We start from the raw sequence: 13,573 nt of genomic DNA on the forward strand, positions 1-13,573 counted from the left end.
ATGTGTGTGTGTGGGTAGAGTGAGTGAGTGAGTGAGTGAATGAATGAATGAATGAATTAATGAACGCAAGCAAGCTGAAAAGCTAGTAGTAAAGTGAAATAAAGGGTTTATGTGTGACCATCAACTTGCCTGCCATGCTTCTGTGCTCCACCCTCATCAGGAACTGCCACAAATGGTTAAAGAAGAATAAAGTGAATGTTTTGGAATGGCCAAGTCAAAGTCCTGACCTTAATCCAATGGAAATGTTGTGGAAGGACCTGAAGCGAGCAGTTCATGTGAGGAAACCCACCAACATCCCAGAGTTGAAGCTGTTCTGTACAGAGGAACGGGCTAAAATTCCTCCAAGCTGGTGTGCAGGACTGATCAACAGTTACCGCAAACGTTTAGTTGCAGTTATTGCTGCACAAGGGGGTCACACCAGATACTGAAAGCAAAGGGTCACATACTTTTGCCACTCACAGATATGTAATATTGGATCATTTTCCTCAATAAATAAATGACCAAGTATAATATTTTTGTCTCATTTGTTTAACTGGGTTCTCTTTGTCTACTTTTAGGACTTGTTTATAAAGATACTTTTTGGGGCTTTTTTCACCTTTACTGGATAAGACAGTGCAGAGACAGGAAATGAGCAGGAGAGAGAGACATGGGGAGGGATCGGGAAATTACCTTGGGTCAGAATTGAACCTGGGTCCCCGGATTTATTAGCCTGGCAAGCCAGACTAAATGTGAATATTTAGTCTGGTTTCAGTCGTAGACATTTCCGAAGGGTGTGGGTAGGAACAACCCGCTGTCTTTCAAACTGTCTCTGTGCGTATAGGCCAACGCTCTGACCAATCAGCGCAACAGTGACTGTGACGTAGTCAGAGCAACAGAAAGCAGCGGGGGAGGCCTTGAAATAATTTTTCAAAATGCGTATTAATTAATAAACAGGTTCTAGATATTAAGAAGTTTGGAGATAATGACCACAAGTTTGGAGTCTGTACCACATACTTAACATACACTCTTATTTTTTTTTCAAGTGTTTTCAAGGGTTTGCTTAAACTGTTTTTGAGAGTTTTTATTTTTATTTAGTGGTGTTTGGTGAAATAATTTCCCTTAAATTTAAAATCTCATCTCATCTCATTATCTGTAGCCGCTTTATCCTTCTACAGGGTCGCAGGCAAGCTGGAGCCTATCCCAGCTGACTACGGGCGAAAGGCGGGGTACACCCTGGACAAGTCGCCAGGTCATCACAGGGCTGACACATAGACACAGACAACCATTCACACTCACATTCACACCTACGCTCAATTTAGAGTCACCAGATAACCTAACCTGCATGTCTTTGGACTGTGGGGGAAACCGGAGCACCCGGAGGAAACCCACGCGGACACGGGGAGAACATGCAAACTCCGCACAGAAAGGCCCTCGCCGGCCACGGGGCTCGAACCCGGACCTTCTTGCTGTGAGGCGACAGCGCTAACCACTACACCACCGTGCCGCCCTAAATTTAAAATAACGGGAAAATAAGAAACAATCAAAAAGTAATGTTTCAAAGCTGTTTATTAATTCTTCGTACTGCACAAACTAGCCCATCCTTTTGGCTACCAGCGGAGCAAGCTGGTAGATCAGACTTTTGCCATAGCCGGTCGGCAAAAGAGCGAAAATGTATTTCTTGAAAAGGAATGAGCGGAGAGCCTCTTCCTGCTCATGTTTCAATGAAAACTCCAAGTCTAATTCTTCTAAAACTGATTCCAAAGCGGAGTCAAACTAGCGCTGTTCACTAGCCATAGCCATCTTTCCTGTTGTGCTTTCTCCAGCGTCGCGCAGCCTTGTCATCACTCCTGCAAAAGCCCTCCCAAAGAATCCAAACAAAAACCTTGCATTGTGATTGGCGGGCATGATTTGATGCCCGGGGTGTTTTGTTGATATGGTGCGAGGCTAGACCCACTTGTAGGCAAAAATATTTTTGGCCACTAGGCGGGTGGGTCTAGTTTACTAGGCTATGGATTTATGGCATCTTATCCACCTGAGCCATGACGCCCCCTACTTTTAGGATTTGTGTGAAAATCTGATGATGTTTTAGGTCATATTTATGCAGAAATATAGAAAATTCTAAAGGGTTCACAAACTTTCAAGCACCACTGTAGTTGGATAGATAGATAGATAGATAGATAGATAGATAGATAGATAGATAGATAGATAGACAGGCGCAGGCAGAAGTAGCACCAATGAAACATACATATATTTGCATATTTCATGCATATTCATGTTCATGCGTGTTCTCAGTGCCTTTTTAATTGTTTCTTGAGCATTTAAAATGTGAAACATTTCCTTATCCCATTTCCACTTCAGTGTAATTATTATCCTTCAGTGGAAATGGGATTTTGAAATTGCTGAGGTTTAGTGTACATGTTGTAGTAGTCATTAGACAAGGGTCATTTCTCGCTCAGTTTTCAAGATATCTGGATGAAACTTGTGCCTATACATAGTGACCCTCTATGATCTCCATATCAAGCATTACATCACATGACGTCATGATGTCATTTTGTGACATCATAAATTTTTCAGGAATGGCTATGAATGGGACCACCTGGTACAGTACCAGGACAAGCTGGACAAAATTATTTCATGCCATTTTCCATAGCCCTTATACCTTAGTACTTTTTTGCACTCATTTGACCTCTGACCTTGACCTTTTGCCAGAATTAGGTCAACGGTCACTTATGTGTTAAATCACTACTCCTCCCTCATTTGGGGGGCTTCAAAATAGGTTAAGTGATTTGACCCATTTTCACTGAGTTACATGAACTTGAACTTGTCAATTAGGTGACTCGATAGCAAAAAGTCAGAATTTTGTCTATTTTTCATGGTCTTTGAGCTAGCCTTGCTCCTTTGCCATAGAAAAACGTTTTAATGAATATTGATAGTTTTGACATATTGACCTTTGACCTAGGTCAATATTAGGTCACATATTTTCAATGGCCTTTATCTCAAAAACAGAGTAAGATAAGGCCATAGTTACAATTAACCATGAATAGGAACTCATATATGGATTTTCATTTGGGAACATTGGTTTTGCCCTGGGGGCGGCACAGTGGTGTAGTGGTTATCACTGTCGCCTCACAGCAAGAAGGTCCGGGTTCAAGCCCCGTGGCCGGCGAGGGCCTTTCTGTGCGGAGTTTGCATGTTGTCCGCGTGGGTTTCCTCCGGGTGCTCCGGTTTCCCCCACAGTCCAAAGACATGCAGGTTAGGTTAACTGGTGACTCTAAATTGACCGTAGGTGTGAATGTGAATGGTTGTGTGTCTCTATGTGTCAGCCCTGTGATGATCTGGTGACTTGTCCAGGGTGAACCCCGCCTCTCACCCATAGTCAGCTAGGATAGGCTCCAGTCCGCGACCCTGCACAGGATAAGTGGCTACAGATAATGGATGGATGGATGGATGGATGGATGGTTTTGCCCTGGAGTGACCTTGACAGGTCAGATCAATGACTTGCATATTTTTCACTGGTCTGCATCAAGAAATTGGTGAAAGATAGGAACTTAGTTAATATTATTAACCATAGAAGTATTATATCCTTTTCCATTTGTCATCAGATTCCAGACAAGTGGCCTCATTTCTCTCAGTTCTGTGACCATGACCTTTGTCCCAAGGCCTCAGGTGTGGAAATGGGATACCACTGTGCCCTTGGCACAGTAGGCTACCTCTAGTTGCTACTATTATTATTTAAAAGATTGCTGTATTAGATCACTATGAGAAATTCAGCAGGACTTGAACTACGGTGTGAACAGTGGGACGTGAAGATGTCCATCAGCTTGTGGTGTTTAATTTTATAAAAGTAAACAGCAGAATAAAATCTCCTTAAATCTAAGCAGCTGCTTTAAAAGCCCTTGTCGTCTGCTTCAGTGTTATTATGGGATGGATTTGGGACAGAGTTGTGAATGAACATTTCATGGTGTTCAGCGGTTTCTCTCACATGCTGATCTTTATTCCAGAACTCTGACTATTTCTGGGCTGTGCTTCAGACGAGACGTGTTTCATTTCCAGCTGCAGTGTTTTATACAGGAAGGAAACATTCATCACACTGTTCTGATTAATTATTCATAACGCTAAGAAAAGGGTGTTATTTTTAAGAGTAGCCTAATTAGAACATTCATTTTCTGCTCCATTAGGGTTTTTTTTCTGAAGAGAAATGAGGTTAAACTCACAGAGAGCTGAAGAGTCGATTTTCTGATCTCCATCTGATCCTCAGGTCCAACCTCATGGGCACCAAGTTTACAGTTTACGACAGCGGGACGAACCCGGTGAAGAGCACGTCCAGCTTGGAGGCCAGCAACCTGCGCCAGGAGCTAGCGGCTATTTGCTACGTCAGTAAACTTCACATGATCATTCTTCACCTGCTCCAGAGAAACAGGACAAACTGATTTATTTACTTTCAGTTAATGAGAGGAACTTCGTTTACACTTTACTCTGCTTTACTCAAACAGTCAGGGCTGTAAGACTTTCTTATTTCATATTTTTTAAAATTAAAAACATAAAATTAAAACAAATTGTTCTTGGGAAAAAATTCTCTATTTTTATAGCTCTCTTTAGTCTGAGAGAATCCTGTAATCACCGCCTTTGAACATTTCCTGTTTCCTCAAGCTCAACACAGGACTGAACACATTGATCTAAAATCCCTTCATCATCACTGTGTGGAAAATAAAAACATTTTTACACTAAATTTAAAGATGATTGTTGACTTGCACAAGTCAGGTGATAGATATAAAATGTCCTGGAATCTTCAGTTTCATTACAGGAAGAGACTCAGTGCAGGAATTATTTAAATTTTGTGTTAAAGCAAAACGACATCTTTATACGTCATGCTTCAGCTCCAAATATCAACCACTGCATTTTATTTCATACTGAATTTACTGAAGGGTGCCAATAATTTTGATCTATAGTGACTAGAACAGAGAGAGAGAGAGAGAGAGAGAGAGAAGGGTGAAGCAGTGAGACCCCTGGAAGTGACTCCTGACATGATGGTCCTTTAATCAGGAGAAATCTGAATAAAAACAGACAGAATGAATTTAGTTCTTCCTTCAGGAGACCAACGTGTTGGGGTTTAAAGGTCCTCGGAAGATGAGCGTCATTATTCCGGGAATGAACATGGATCATGAACGAGTCTGCATTCGACCACGGAATGTAAGTGTTTCCGTATTTTTAATAAAATCTACAGATTTTCAGGGAGATATTAATGTTAGTACCTGACACAGCAGGAAGCAAAATCCCTGACATCTGTCTCACATCTGTCTCACACCTCTCTTATATCTGTCTCACATCTGTCTCACACCTCTCTTACATCTGTCTCACACCTCTCTTATATCTGTCTCACACCTTTCTTATATCTGTCTCACATCTGTCTGACACCTCTGTTATATCTGTTTCACATCTGTCTCACACCTCCCTTATATCTGTCTCACACCTTTCTTATATCTATCTCACACCTGTCTCACATCTGTCTGACACCTCTCTTATATCTGTCTCACACCTTTTATATCTGTCTCACATCTGTCTCACATCTGTCTGACACCTCTCTTATATATGTTTCACATCTGTCTCACACCTCTCTCATATCTGTCTGACACCTCTCATATCTGTTTCACATCTGTCTCACCCCTCTCTTATATCTGTCTCACATCTGTCTCATGTCTGTCTCACACCTCTTTTACAACCTCGATTCCAAAAAAGTTGGAACAAAGTACAAATTGTAAATAAAAACGGAATGCAATGATGTGGAAGTTTCAAAATTCCATATTTTATTCAGAATAGAACATAGATGACATATCAAATGTTTAAACTGAGAAAATGTATCATTTAAAGAGAAAAATTAGGTGATTTTAAATTTCATGACAACAACACATCTCAAAAAAGTTGGGACAAGGCCATGTTTCCCACTGTGAGACATCCCCTTTTCTCTTTACAACAGTCTGTAAACGTCTGGGGACTGAGGAGACAAGTTGCTCAAGTTTAGGGAGAGGAATGTTAACCCATTCTTGTCTAATGTAGGATTCTAGTTGCTCAACTGTCTTAGGTCTTTTTTGTCATATCTTCCGTTTTATGATGCGCCAAATGTTTTCTATGGGTGAAAGATCTGGACTGCAGGCTGGCCAGTTCAGTACCCGGACCCTTCTTCTACGCAGCCATGATGCTGTAATTGATGCAGTATGTGGTTTGGCATTGTCATGTTGGAAAATGCAAGGTCTTCCCTGAAAGAGACGTTGTCTGGATGGGAGCATATGTTGCTCTAGAACCTGGCAGGGACGATTTCTCAGAGACAACAAGGGAAGCCGAACTTCCCCTAAAATTCTCTCCCCAAACTGTGGCGTCTACGACGTTGAATTCTCATTAAAACAATAACTTGCATAACATAATATATGCCCAAGATTGTATTTACGTTCATAACTATCCCTATGTCATCCTGTAACTTATTTGAGTGATGTCTGACAAACTTGCAGTTCGCTACGAGAATCACCTTTGATGACAGCCGGGTATCCGTTGTAGTCTACGAGACAGCTCTGAACAGCCAATTTCGGCTAGTTGTTATTGGTTAAAATCAACAAAATCATCACTTCCAGGGAAGCCGGTTATCTCTGGGGGTAAACGAGACATTGGGAGGGCCAAGAAGCCGGGCTGATAAAGGATTATTGGAGGTGGTGTTTGAAAGACATGAGGAGGGCGGTCGCTGTACTTCGGTGAGGAACACGGTAAGCATGATCAGTCAGTCCCTAGCGGATGTCGAGAAAGTGTAGTCGTGTGCCAAAATGCTGTCCGAATTTCTTTTCATATAAACGTTTCTTCTCATTGATGTCTCTGGGGTAAATGGGACATTGTGAGGGCCAAGAAGCCGGGCTGATAAAGGATTATTGGAGATGGTGTTTGAAAGACATGAGGGGGGCGGTCGCTGTACTTCGGCGTCGGCGAGGAACACGGTAAGCATGATCAGTGTTGAGAAAATGTATGGTCATTTTTTTTTATTTAGGGAGACTACGGTCTGAGCTGCAGGTTTGGTACAAAAACACTGACTTGCAGGGCACTCTGGGCAAGCTGAGTGATTCTCTGTTGTTTTTCAAAAACATGGAGCTGGACAGTTCAATGCCCCAGCTATACAAGCTGCTGTCTTTAGTTGCAACTATTGGCGCCACATCAGCTGGAGTAGAGCGTATCTTCTCTTGTTTAAAAAGAGTGAAGTCTTTCACTCGAAATACAATGGGCCAACACCGTTTAAGTAGTCTTGCTCTGCTGGCCATTGAGAAGAAATTGGTGAAGTCTCTGGAAAGCACAACCAGCTGGTATGACAGGGTCACAGACCATTTTCTGGAAAAAGGAGCGAAGGGCAGAATTTGTGTATAAATAGTGTGCATCATATAATGTTCATGAATCTGAAGTGTGTATATTGTTCAGTAATGTTAAGAGAATGGTGGGCTCTGTGTTATAGGTTATACCTGGGTATAATATTCAAGGTTCTGTGTGTTGCATAGCCTACCTGGTTATGAATTTCCAGACTGTGTTGCAGAAGATGTTCAAGGATGTGTTGCACAGCTGGGTGTTGTGTTAAAGACTCTGTGTTGCATATCAGGGTATGATGTTCAAGGCTCTTCATTGAATAGCCAGTGATTTTTGGATGTTTGATATTTTTGATTAAGGATATGAGGCACTAGCCTGGCAAGCCAGACTATAACATGAAATGTACAAGCAAAAAATACTTTCTGCCACTAGGTGGGGTTGTCTAGTTCACTATGCTAATGGGGCACACCTTTCTATGCTTTGATATCCGGCCTACAGGTTTTACGATGAATGCATAAAATGGGCTTCCCCTGTTTTAAAAACCAGCAGCCGCCACTGGAACCTGGATATACCTTTCAGCATTGATGGTGTCTTTCCAGATGTGTAAGCTGCCCATGCCACACGCACTAATGCAACCCCATACCATCAGAGATGCAGGCTTCTGAACTGAGCACTGATAACAACTTGGGTCGTCCTTCTCCTCTTTAGTCCGAATGACATGGCGTCCCTGATTTCCATAAAGAACTTCAAATTTTGATTCGTCTAACCACAGAACAGTTTTCCACTTTGCCACAGTCCATTTTAAATGAGCCTTGGCCCAGAGAAGACGTCTGCGCTTCTGGATCGTGTTTAGATACGGCTTCTTCTTTGAACTATAGAGTTTTAGCTGGCAACGGCGGATGGCACGGTGAATTGTGTTCACAGATAATGTTCTCTGGAAATATTCCTGAGCCCATTTTGTGATTTCCAATACAGAAGCATGCCTGTATGTGATGCAGTGCCGTCTAAGGGCCCGAAGATCACGGGCACCCAGTATGGTTTTCCGGCCTTGACCCTTACGCACAGAGATTCTTCCAGATTCTCTGAATCTTTTGATGATATTATGCACTGTAGATGATTATATGTTCAAACTCTTTGCAATTTTACACTGTCGAACTCCTTTCTGATATTGCTCCACTATTTGTCGGCGCAGAATTAGGGGGATTGGTGATCCTCTTCCCATCTTTACTTCTGAGAGCCGCTGCCACTCCAAGATGCTCTTTTTATACCCAGTCATGTTAATGACCTATTGCCAATTGACCTAATGAGTTGCAGTTTGGTCCTCCAGCTGTTCCTTTTTTGTACCTTTAACTTTTCCAGCCTCTTATTGCCCCTGTCCCAACTTTTTTGAGATGTGTTGCTGTCATGAAATTTCAAATGAGCCAATATTTGGCATGAAATTTCAAAATGTCTCACTTTCGACATTTGATATGTTGTCTATGTTCTATTGTGAATACAATATCAGTTTTTGAGATTTGTAAATAATTGCATTCCGTTTTTATTTACAATTTGTACTTTGTCCCAACTTTTTTGGAATCGGGGTTGTATATCTGTCTCATGTCTGTCTCACGTCTGTCCTGTTTACCGCAGGAGCATGAAACGCTGTTGGCTCGCTGGCAGAACAAGAGCACAGAGAGTGTGATTGAGCTCCACAACAAGACGCCAGTGTGGAACGATGACACTCAGTCGTATGTGCTGAACTTCCATGGCAGGGTCACTCAGGCCTCGGTGAAGAATTTCCAGATCATTCACGACAACGACCGTGAGTTCAGAAACGTCTTTCAGCTCACAGTTACTTTCAGGAGCTTTCAGATTTGGAGACTCCACCAGGCTTTTAACACTGAGACACAGACGAACATTTACATCCATTTACACTTTGGTGTCTCTCACTTCACCTCATCAGGTTTAATGATGTCACCTGTCAGTCATGCCCTCACACATACAAACTGAGAAGATTCTCACCTTACAGAAGAACTGATGAAGCTCTTAAAGTGTCTTCAGGATGATCACATATGTCTGTAAAACTTAGAGCTGCTGCTTTAAGTCTAAAACCAAAAACTGGGATTAAGAGTGTAACTGTAAGACAGATCTGGATAGTTTCAGTTTACATACATGTGAACAGAATAATTAGCTCCACCCAGAAAGTAGCTCCACCCCCAGCTGGGACAGACACTCTTCAGGTCTGCCTCTTTTCTTTAAAAAGTGGTTCCAAAATTACTTTCTTTCTCATGATGAGAATTAAAGTAATGAAATAATAATTAATTCTGATGCTCAAAATATGCAGTGCCCTCCATAATTATTGGCACCCTGTGTAAAGATTAGTAAAAAAAAAAGATTATAAATAAATAAAAATAAATCTCATCTCATCTCATTATCTCTAGCCGCTTTATCCTTCTACAGGGTCGCAGGCAAGCTGGAGCCTATCCCAGCTGACTACGGGCGAAAGGCGGGGTACACCCTGGACAAGTCGCCAGGTCATCACAGGGCTGACACATAGACACAGACAACCATTCACACTCTCATTCACACCTACGGTCAATTTAGAGTCACCAGTTAGCCTAACCTGCATGTCTTTGGACTGTGGGGGAAACCGGAGCACCCGGAGGAAACCCACGCAGACACGGGGAGAACATGCAAATTCCACACAGAAAGGCCCTCGCCGGCCCCGGGGCTCGAAACCAGGACCTTCTTGCTGTGAGGCGACAGTGCTAACCACTACACCACCGTGCCGCCCTATAAAAATAAATAAAAATTTAAAAAAGGAATGAAAAAAAATTCAAATTAAATGATTAAATAAATAAATAAATAAAAATCCACCTTTTGGTGAAGTCACTTCATCTCACACTGAAAAATGAGAAAAATCCAACCATTAATCTAAATAAATTTATTCAGAGAAAAACAAATCCCTCATCAAAAAATAATTATTTTCAACAAATGTGCTACTATTATTGGCCCCCTGCATTTAATATTCTGTCCAACCCCCTTTACCAGTAAAACAGCACTGACTCTTTCCTGTAACATTTTATAAGGTTGGAGATCCAGAGCAGGACATTGAGCCCATTCCTCTCTCCACAATCTCTCCAGTTCATCCAGGGTCCTCGACCCTCTCTTGTGCTCTCGCCTCTTCAGCTCCACCCACAGGTTTTCACTGGGGTTCAGCTCAGAGGACTGAGATGGCCATACTACTGCAACGAGGACTTTGCTCGGCAGCCACTGACATGAGTCTTCCAATCATCTCTGTTGGCAATTTGGAGTTCACCATATATGAGCCCAGTATCTTTAAGTAATTAGTCAACGTACATTGTTGCAGGTCTTCCTCTGGCACATCTCCTGTGAGGTGGTTGCCATAAGAGCACATCAGTGATGAGTTCCTCTTTGCTGTGCCAACAATGGCCTGCAAATCTCAGTCTATATTTTTGAATGGTTTCTGAGATTCGAGGAAGTTCTCCATAAAGTTGGCCATGGCAGGAGATGGAGATGGCCATGGCAGGACAAAAATGGTCATTCTTTTTTCGTGGGAGTTTTGTGGGCAGATCGGCAAATGAGCTTTTCACTTTGCAGCTGATCAACATCTGCACATGAGTACGAAGAAGATCAGAGTTTTGGTGAAACTTTTGTAAATTGACTGGAAGTTTTTAGTTCAGGTTGTCTTCCAAAAAACATTTACACACAACTTTACTAAAAGATAACTGAGGTGTGATGTTGCTTTAAAATGTGCCATAATTCAATACACAAAGGAGATCGGATTCTGAGTTGCCATAAAACACTTTCACCTGGTGGTGTGTTGGATTCGCTGGGAGATGAACACATAGCATGCTGTCAGTCAGTGAATAACGTTAGCTTCTGAAAGAACATGAACAGTGCAGTGAGGGGATGTCATTAATCTATAGAATATATTGAGATATAATTCACTGTAAACTCATACCATCACTTACAGTATAGAAGTGTATCAGTGGAAACTGATTTACACATCAATCCTCCAGTTCTTTAAGCTGATTTCCAGGAAAGGACTAAAACATCCCATAATGCAGAGTTTATTGTAAAACTGGCTGTAAATAAAAGCCCTGATGTTTACAGTGCAGTGAATATTCATGTTTAAATTCTGACATTTCCACAACAGTAAATCATGTCCTCTGTGTGTTTAGCGGATTACATCGTGATGCAGTTTGGCCGAGTGGCAGAGGATGTCTTCACAATGGACTATAACTACCCCATGTGTGCACTGCAGGCCTTCGCCATCGCCCTGTCCAGCTTCGACAGCAAACTGGCCTGTGAGTAACGCAGCAGGTCTGATGGCAAGAGGACGTGTGAGAGGACGTCCTGATTCCCTCAGAAGGACTTCGGTGACCTGCATGAGTCCTGATTTAACTGAAGCCTCTGTGAGACCACGCAGGAGCTCAGACTGACCACACCCTGGACCTGGAGAGCTTCCTGCTGCTTTTCAGGACGACGGTGCGGGAAAAAGCACAAGCAGCCCCACCCATGCGGCCCTTAGATTCTTCTCCATGTTAACATTTCATGTTAAAAGGAATTATTGTGTAACTTCAGTGCTACAGCACATGCGTTTGTATTCGCGGTGAAATCTCATCGTCAGTGTCATCGCTGGATTAACTGCAGTTTTCTGAGTAACGCTAATGCTGAACATGCTAATGCTAACATCACCACTGATCGCTTCCTCATGAGGCACCACTTATAATCACTTTATAAACATTTTACATGTTAATGTTGGACTTATTCTAATTTTGTAAAGTATTATTGAATGTGTGTGTGTGTGTGTGTGAGAGAGAGAGAGAGAGAGAGAGAGATAGAGAGATAGAGAGAGAGACTAACTTTAGCCATGTAACACATCATCACAGTGCTTTATGACAGCTTCATGGCGTCTGTGTGAAGTGTTTTGTATTTCTATTTTATTTATGTATTTATAGATCATTCCTCTCACTACTGTGATTTTATTCAACACCACATGAACACTTAACATTCAACACTTAACACTGAAAAATCCATGAAGACACACAAATCAGTGTTGATTGACCTCTGAACTGAGAGCTGTGTAAACAGGAAACACACATATCATAAGGGAATGGACTGAACAGTGCACTTTATCCTGAGTGCTGCTGTAGTGTGTGTGTGTGTGTGTGTGTGTGTGTGTTCTCAGTTCTCGTCAGTGTGTTTCTCAGTAAAAGACTAAATTACAACAAACAGATAAATAAATTTACTGAATAAATCCTGAAACTTGTTGCCTTTAATCAGGTTTAAATCTGAACAGGTTTAACTCTAAACATGCTGGGGGCACTGGGACTGGCACCTTCGTGAATAAACAAATAATCAAATAAACAAACACAAATTTTGTGCATGTTCATTTATTATTTAAAATTCTTTCGCTCATTTGTGTTTTCGTGTATTGTGGACTGTACTGGAAACAGAAGTCATATTTCTGTTTAAATTAAGCTGCAAACATTAAAATATAAATCAGTGCTGTAGTCAAGTCACTAAACCTCGAGTCCGAGTCCAGTCTCAAGTCCCCAGTGTTCAAGTCTGAGTCAAGTCCAAGTCATTAAAGAAAATTTTGAGTCGAGTACACTATTGATCCAAGTCAAGTCTGAGAACGAGACTCCACCCACACCATGTGACAGTGTCTGTTTCAGCACCATTAAAATGAGTTTGTTCCTGAACGTGGCGTATGAACAGGTGAATGTGCTTCTCTTTATCAGGGAGTGTGAAGTATTCTGTCAGAGATGGTTGGGAGACAGATGTGAGTGCAGAAGGTGTGCTTATTAATACAAGTGAAGACACGTAAACAATCCAGAATGGAAGGCAAAATTGTAAAATGGTGATACAGGCGATAGGTCGAGTGAGACACAAACAGGCTATCGTAGACTCGGCAGGATCAAAGATGAGAAACAGGAAATCAGGGATCAGGAAACCAAACAAGGAAATAAGGCTTGGTAATGTGTCAGCAACGCAACTCAATACTTTGCAAAGTAAGTGTGTTTTCACAGTATTTATATAGGCACGCTGATTGTGCCTTAATCCTGTACAGGTGCGAGTCATTTATGCCGTGGGCATATGAGAGCCCGCTTGGTGCGCGCACTGTCCAGAGTGTGCCCGAAAGTCTATCTGATGCATGCGCCAAGACGCGCAGGTGTCACACTCTTACACAAAATTAGTGCAAAATTAATGTAGATATAAATATTTTATGGCAAGTTATTATGGCATGTTACAA

The 13,573-nt window shown here is 41.9% G+C and overlaps 1 protein-coding gene across 3 annotated transcripts in view; it reads left to right on the plus strand.

Moving 5' to 3' along the window:
- tub (TUB bipartite transcription factor) overlaps nucleotides 1-12,657 on the plus strand; it is a 41,507-nt gene extending 28,850 nt beyond the window's left edge. For all 3 annotated transcript variants that reach the window (XM_060940390.1, XM_060940392.1, XM_060940391.1), the window contains 4 exons: nucleotides 4,238-4,352; nucleotides 5,071-5,169; nucleotides 8,941-9,112; nucleotides 11,496-12,657. In XM_060940390.1, coding sequence (XP_060796373.1) covers nucleotides 4,238-4,352; nucleotides 5,071-5,169; nucleotides 8,941-9,112; nucleotides 11,496-11,629 — 520 coding nt within the window. In that variant the 3' untranslated portion in view covers nucleotides 11,630-12,657. The remainder of the gene's footprint in view (nucleotides 1-4,237; nucleotides 4,353-5,070; nucleotides 5,170-8,940; nucleotides 9,113-11,495) is intronic.
- Nucleotides 12,658-13,573: the final 916 nt, after the last annotated feature.

This window comes from Neoarius graeffei, chromosome 15 (genome assembly GCF_027579695.1).
Source record: "Neoarius graeffei isolate fNeoGra1 chromosome 15, fNeoGra1.pri, whole genome shotgun sequence".
In the NCBI taxonomy this organism is placed as follows: Eukaryota; Metazoa; Chordata; class Actinopteri; order Siluriformes; family Ariidae; genus Neoarius; species Neoarius graeffei.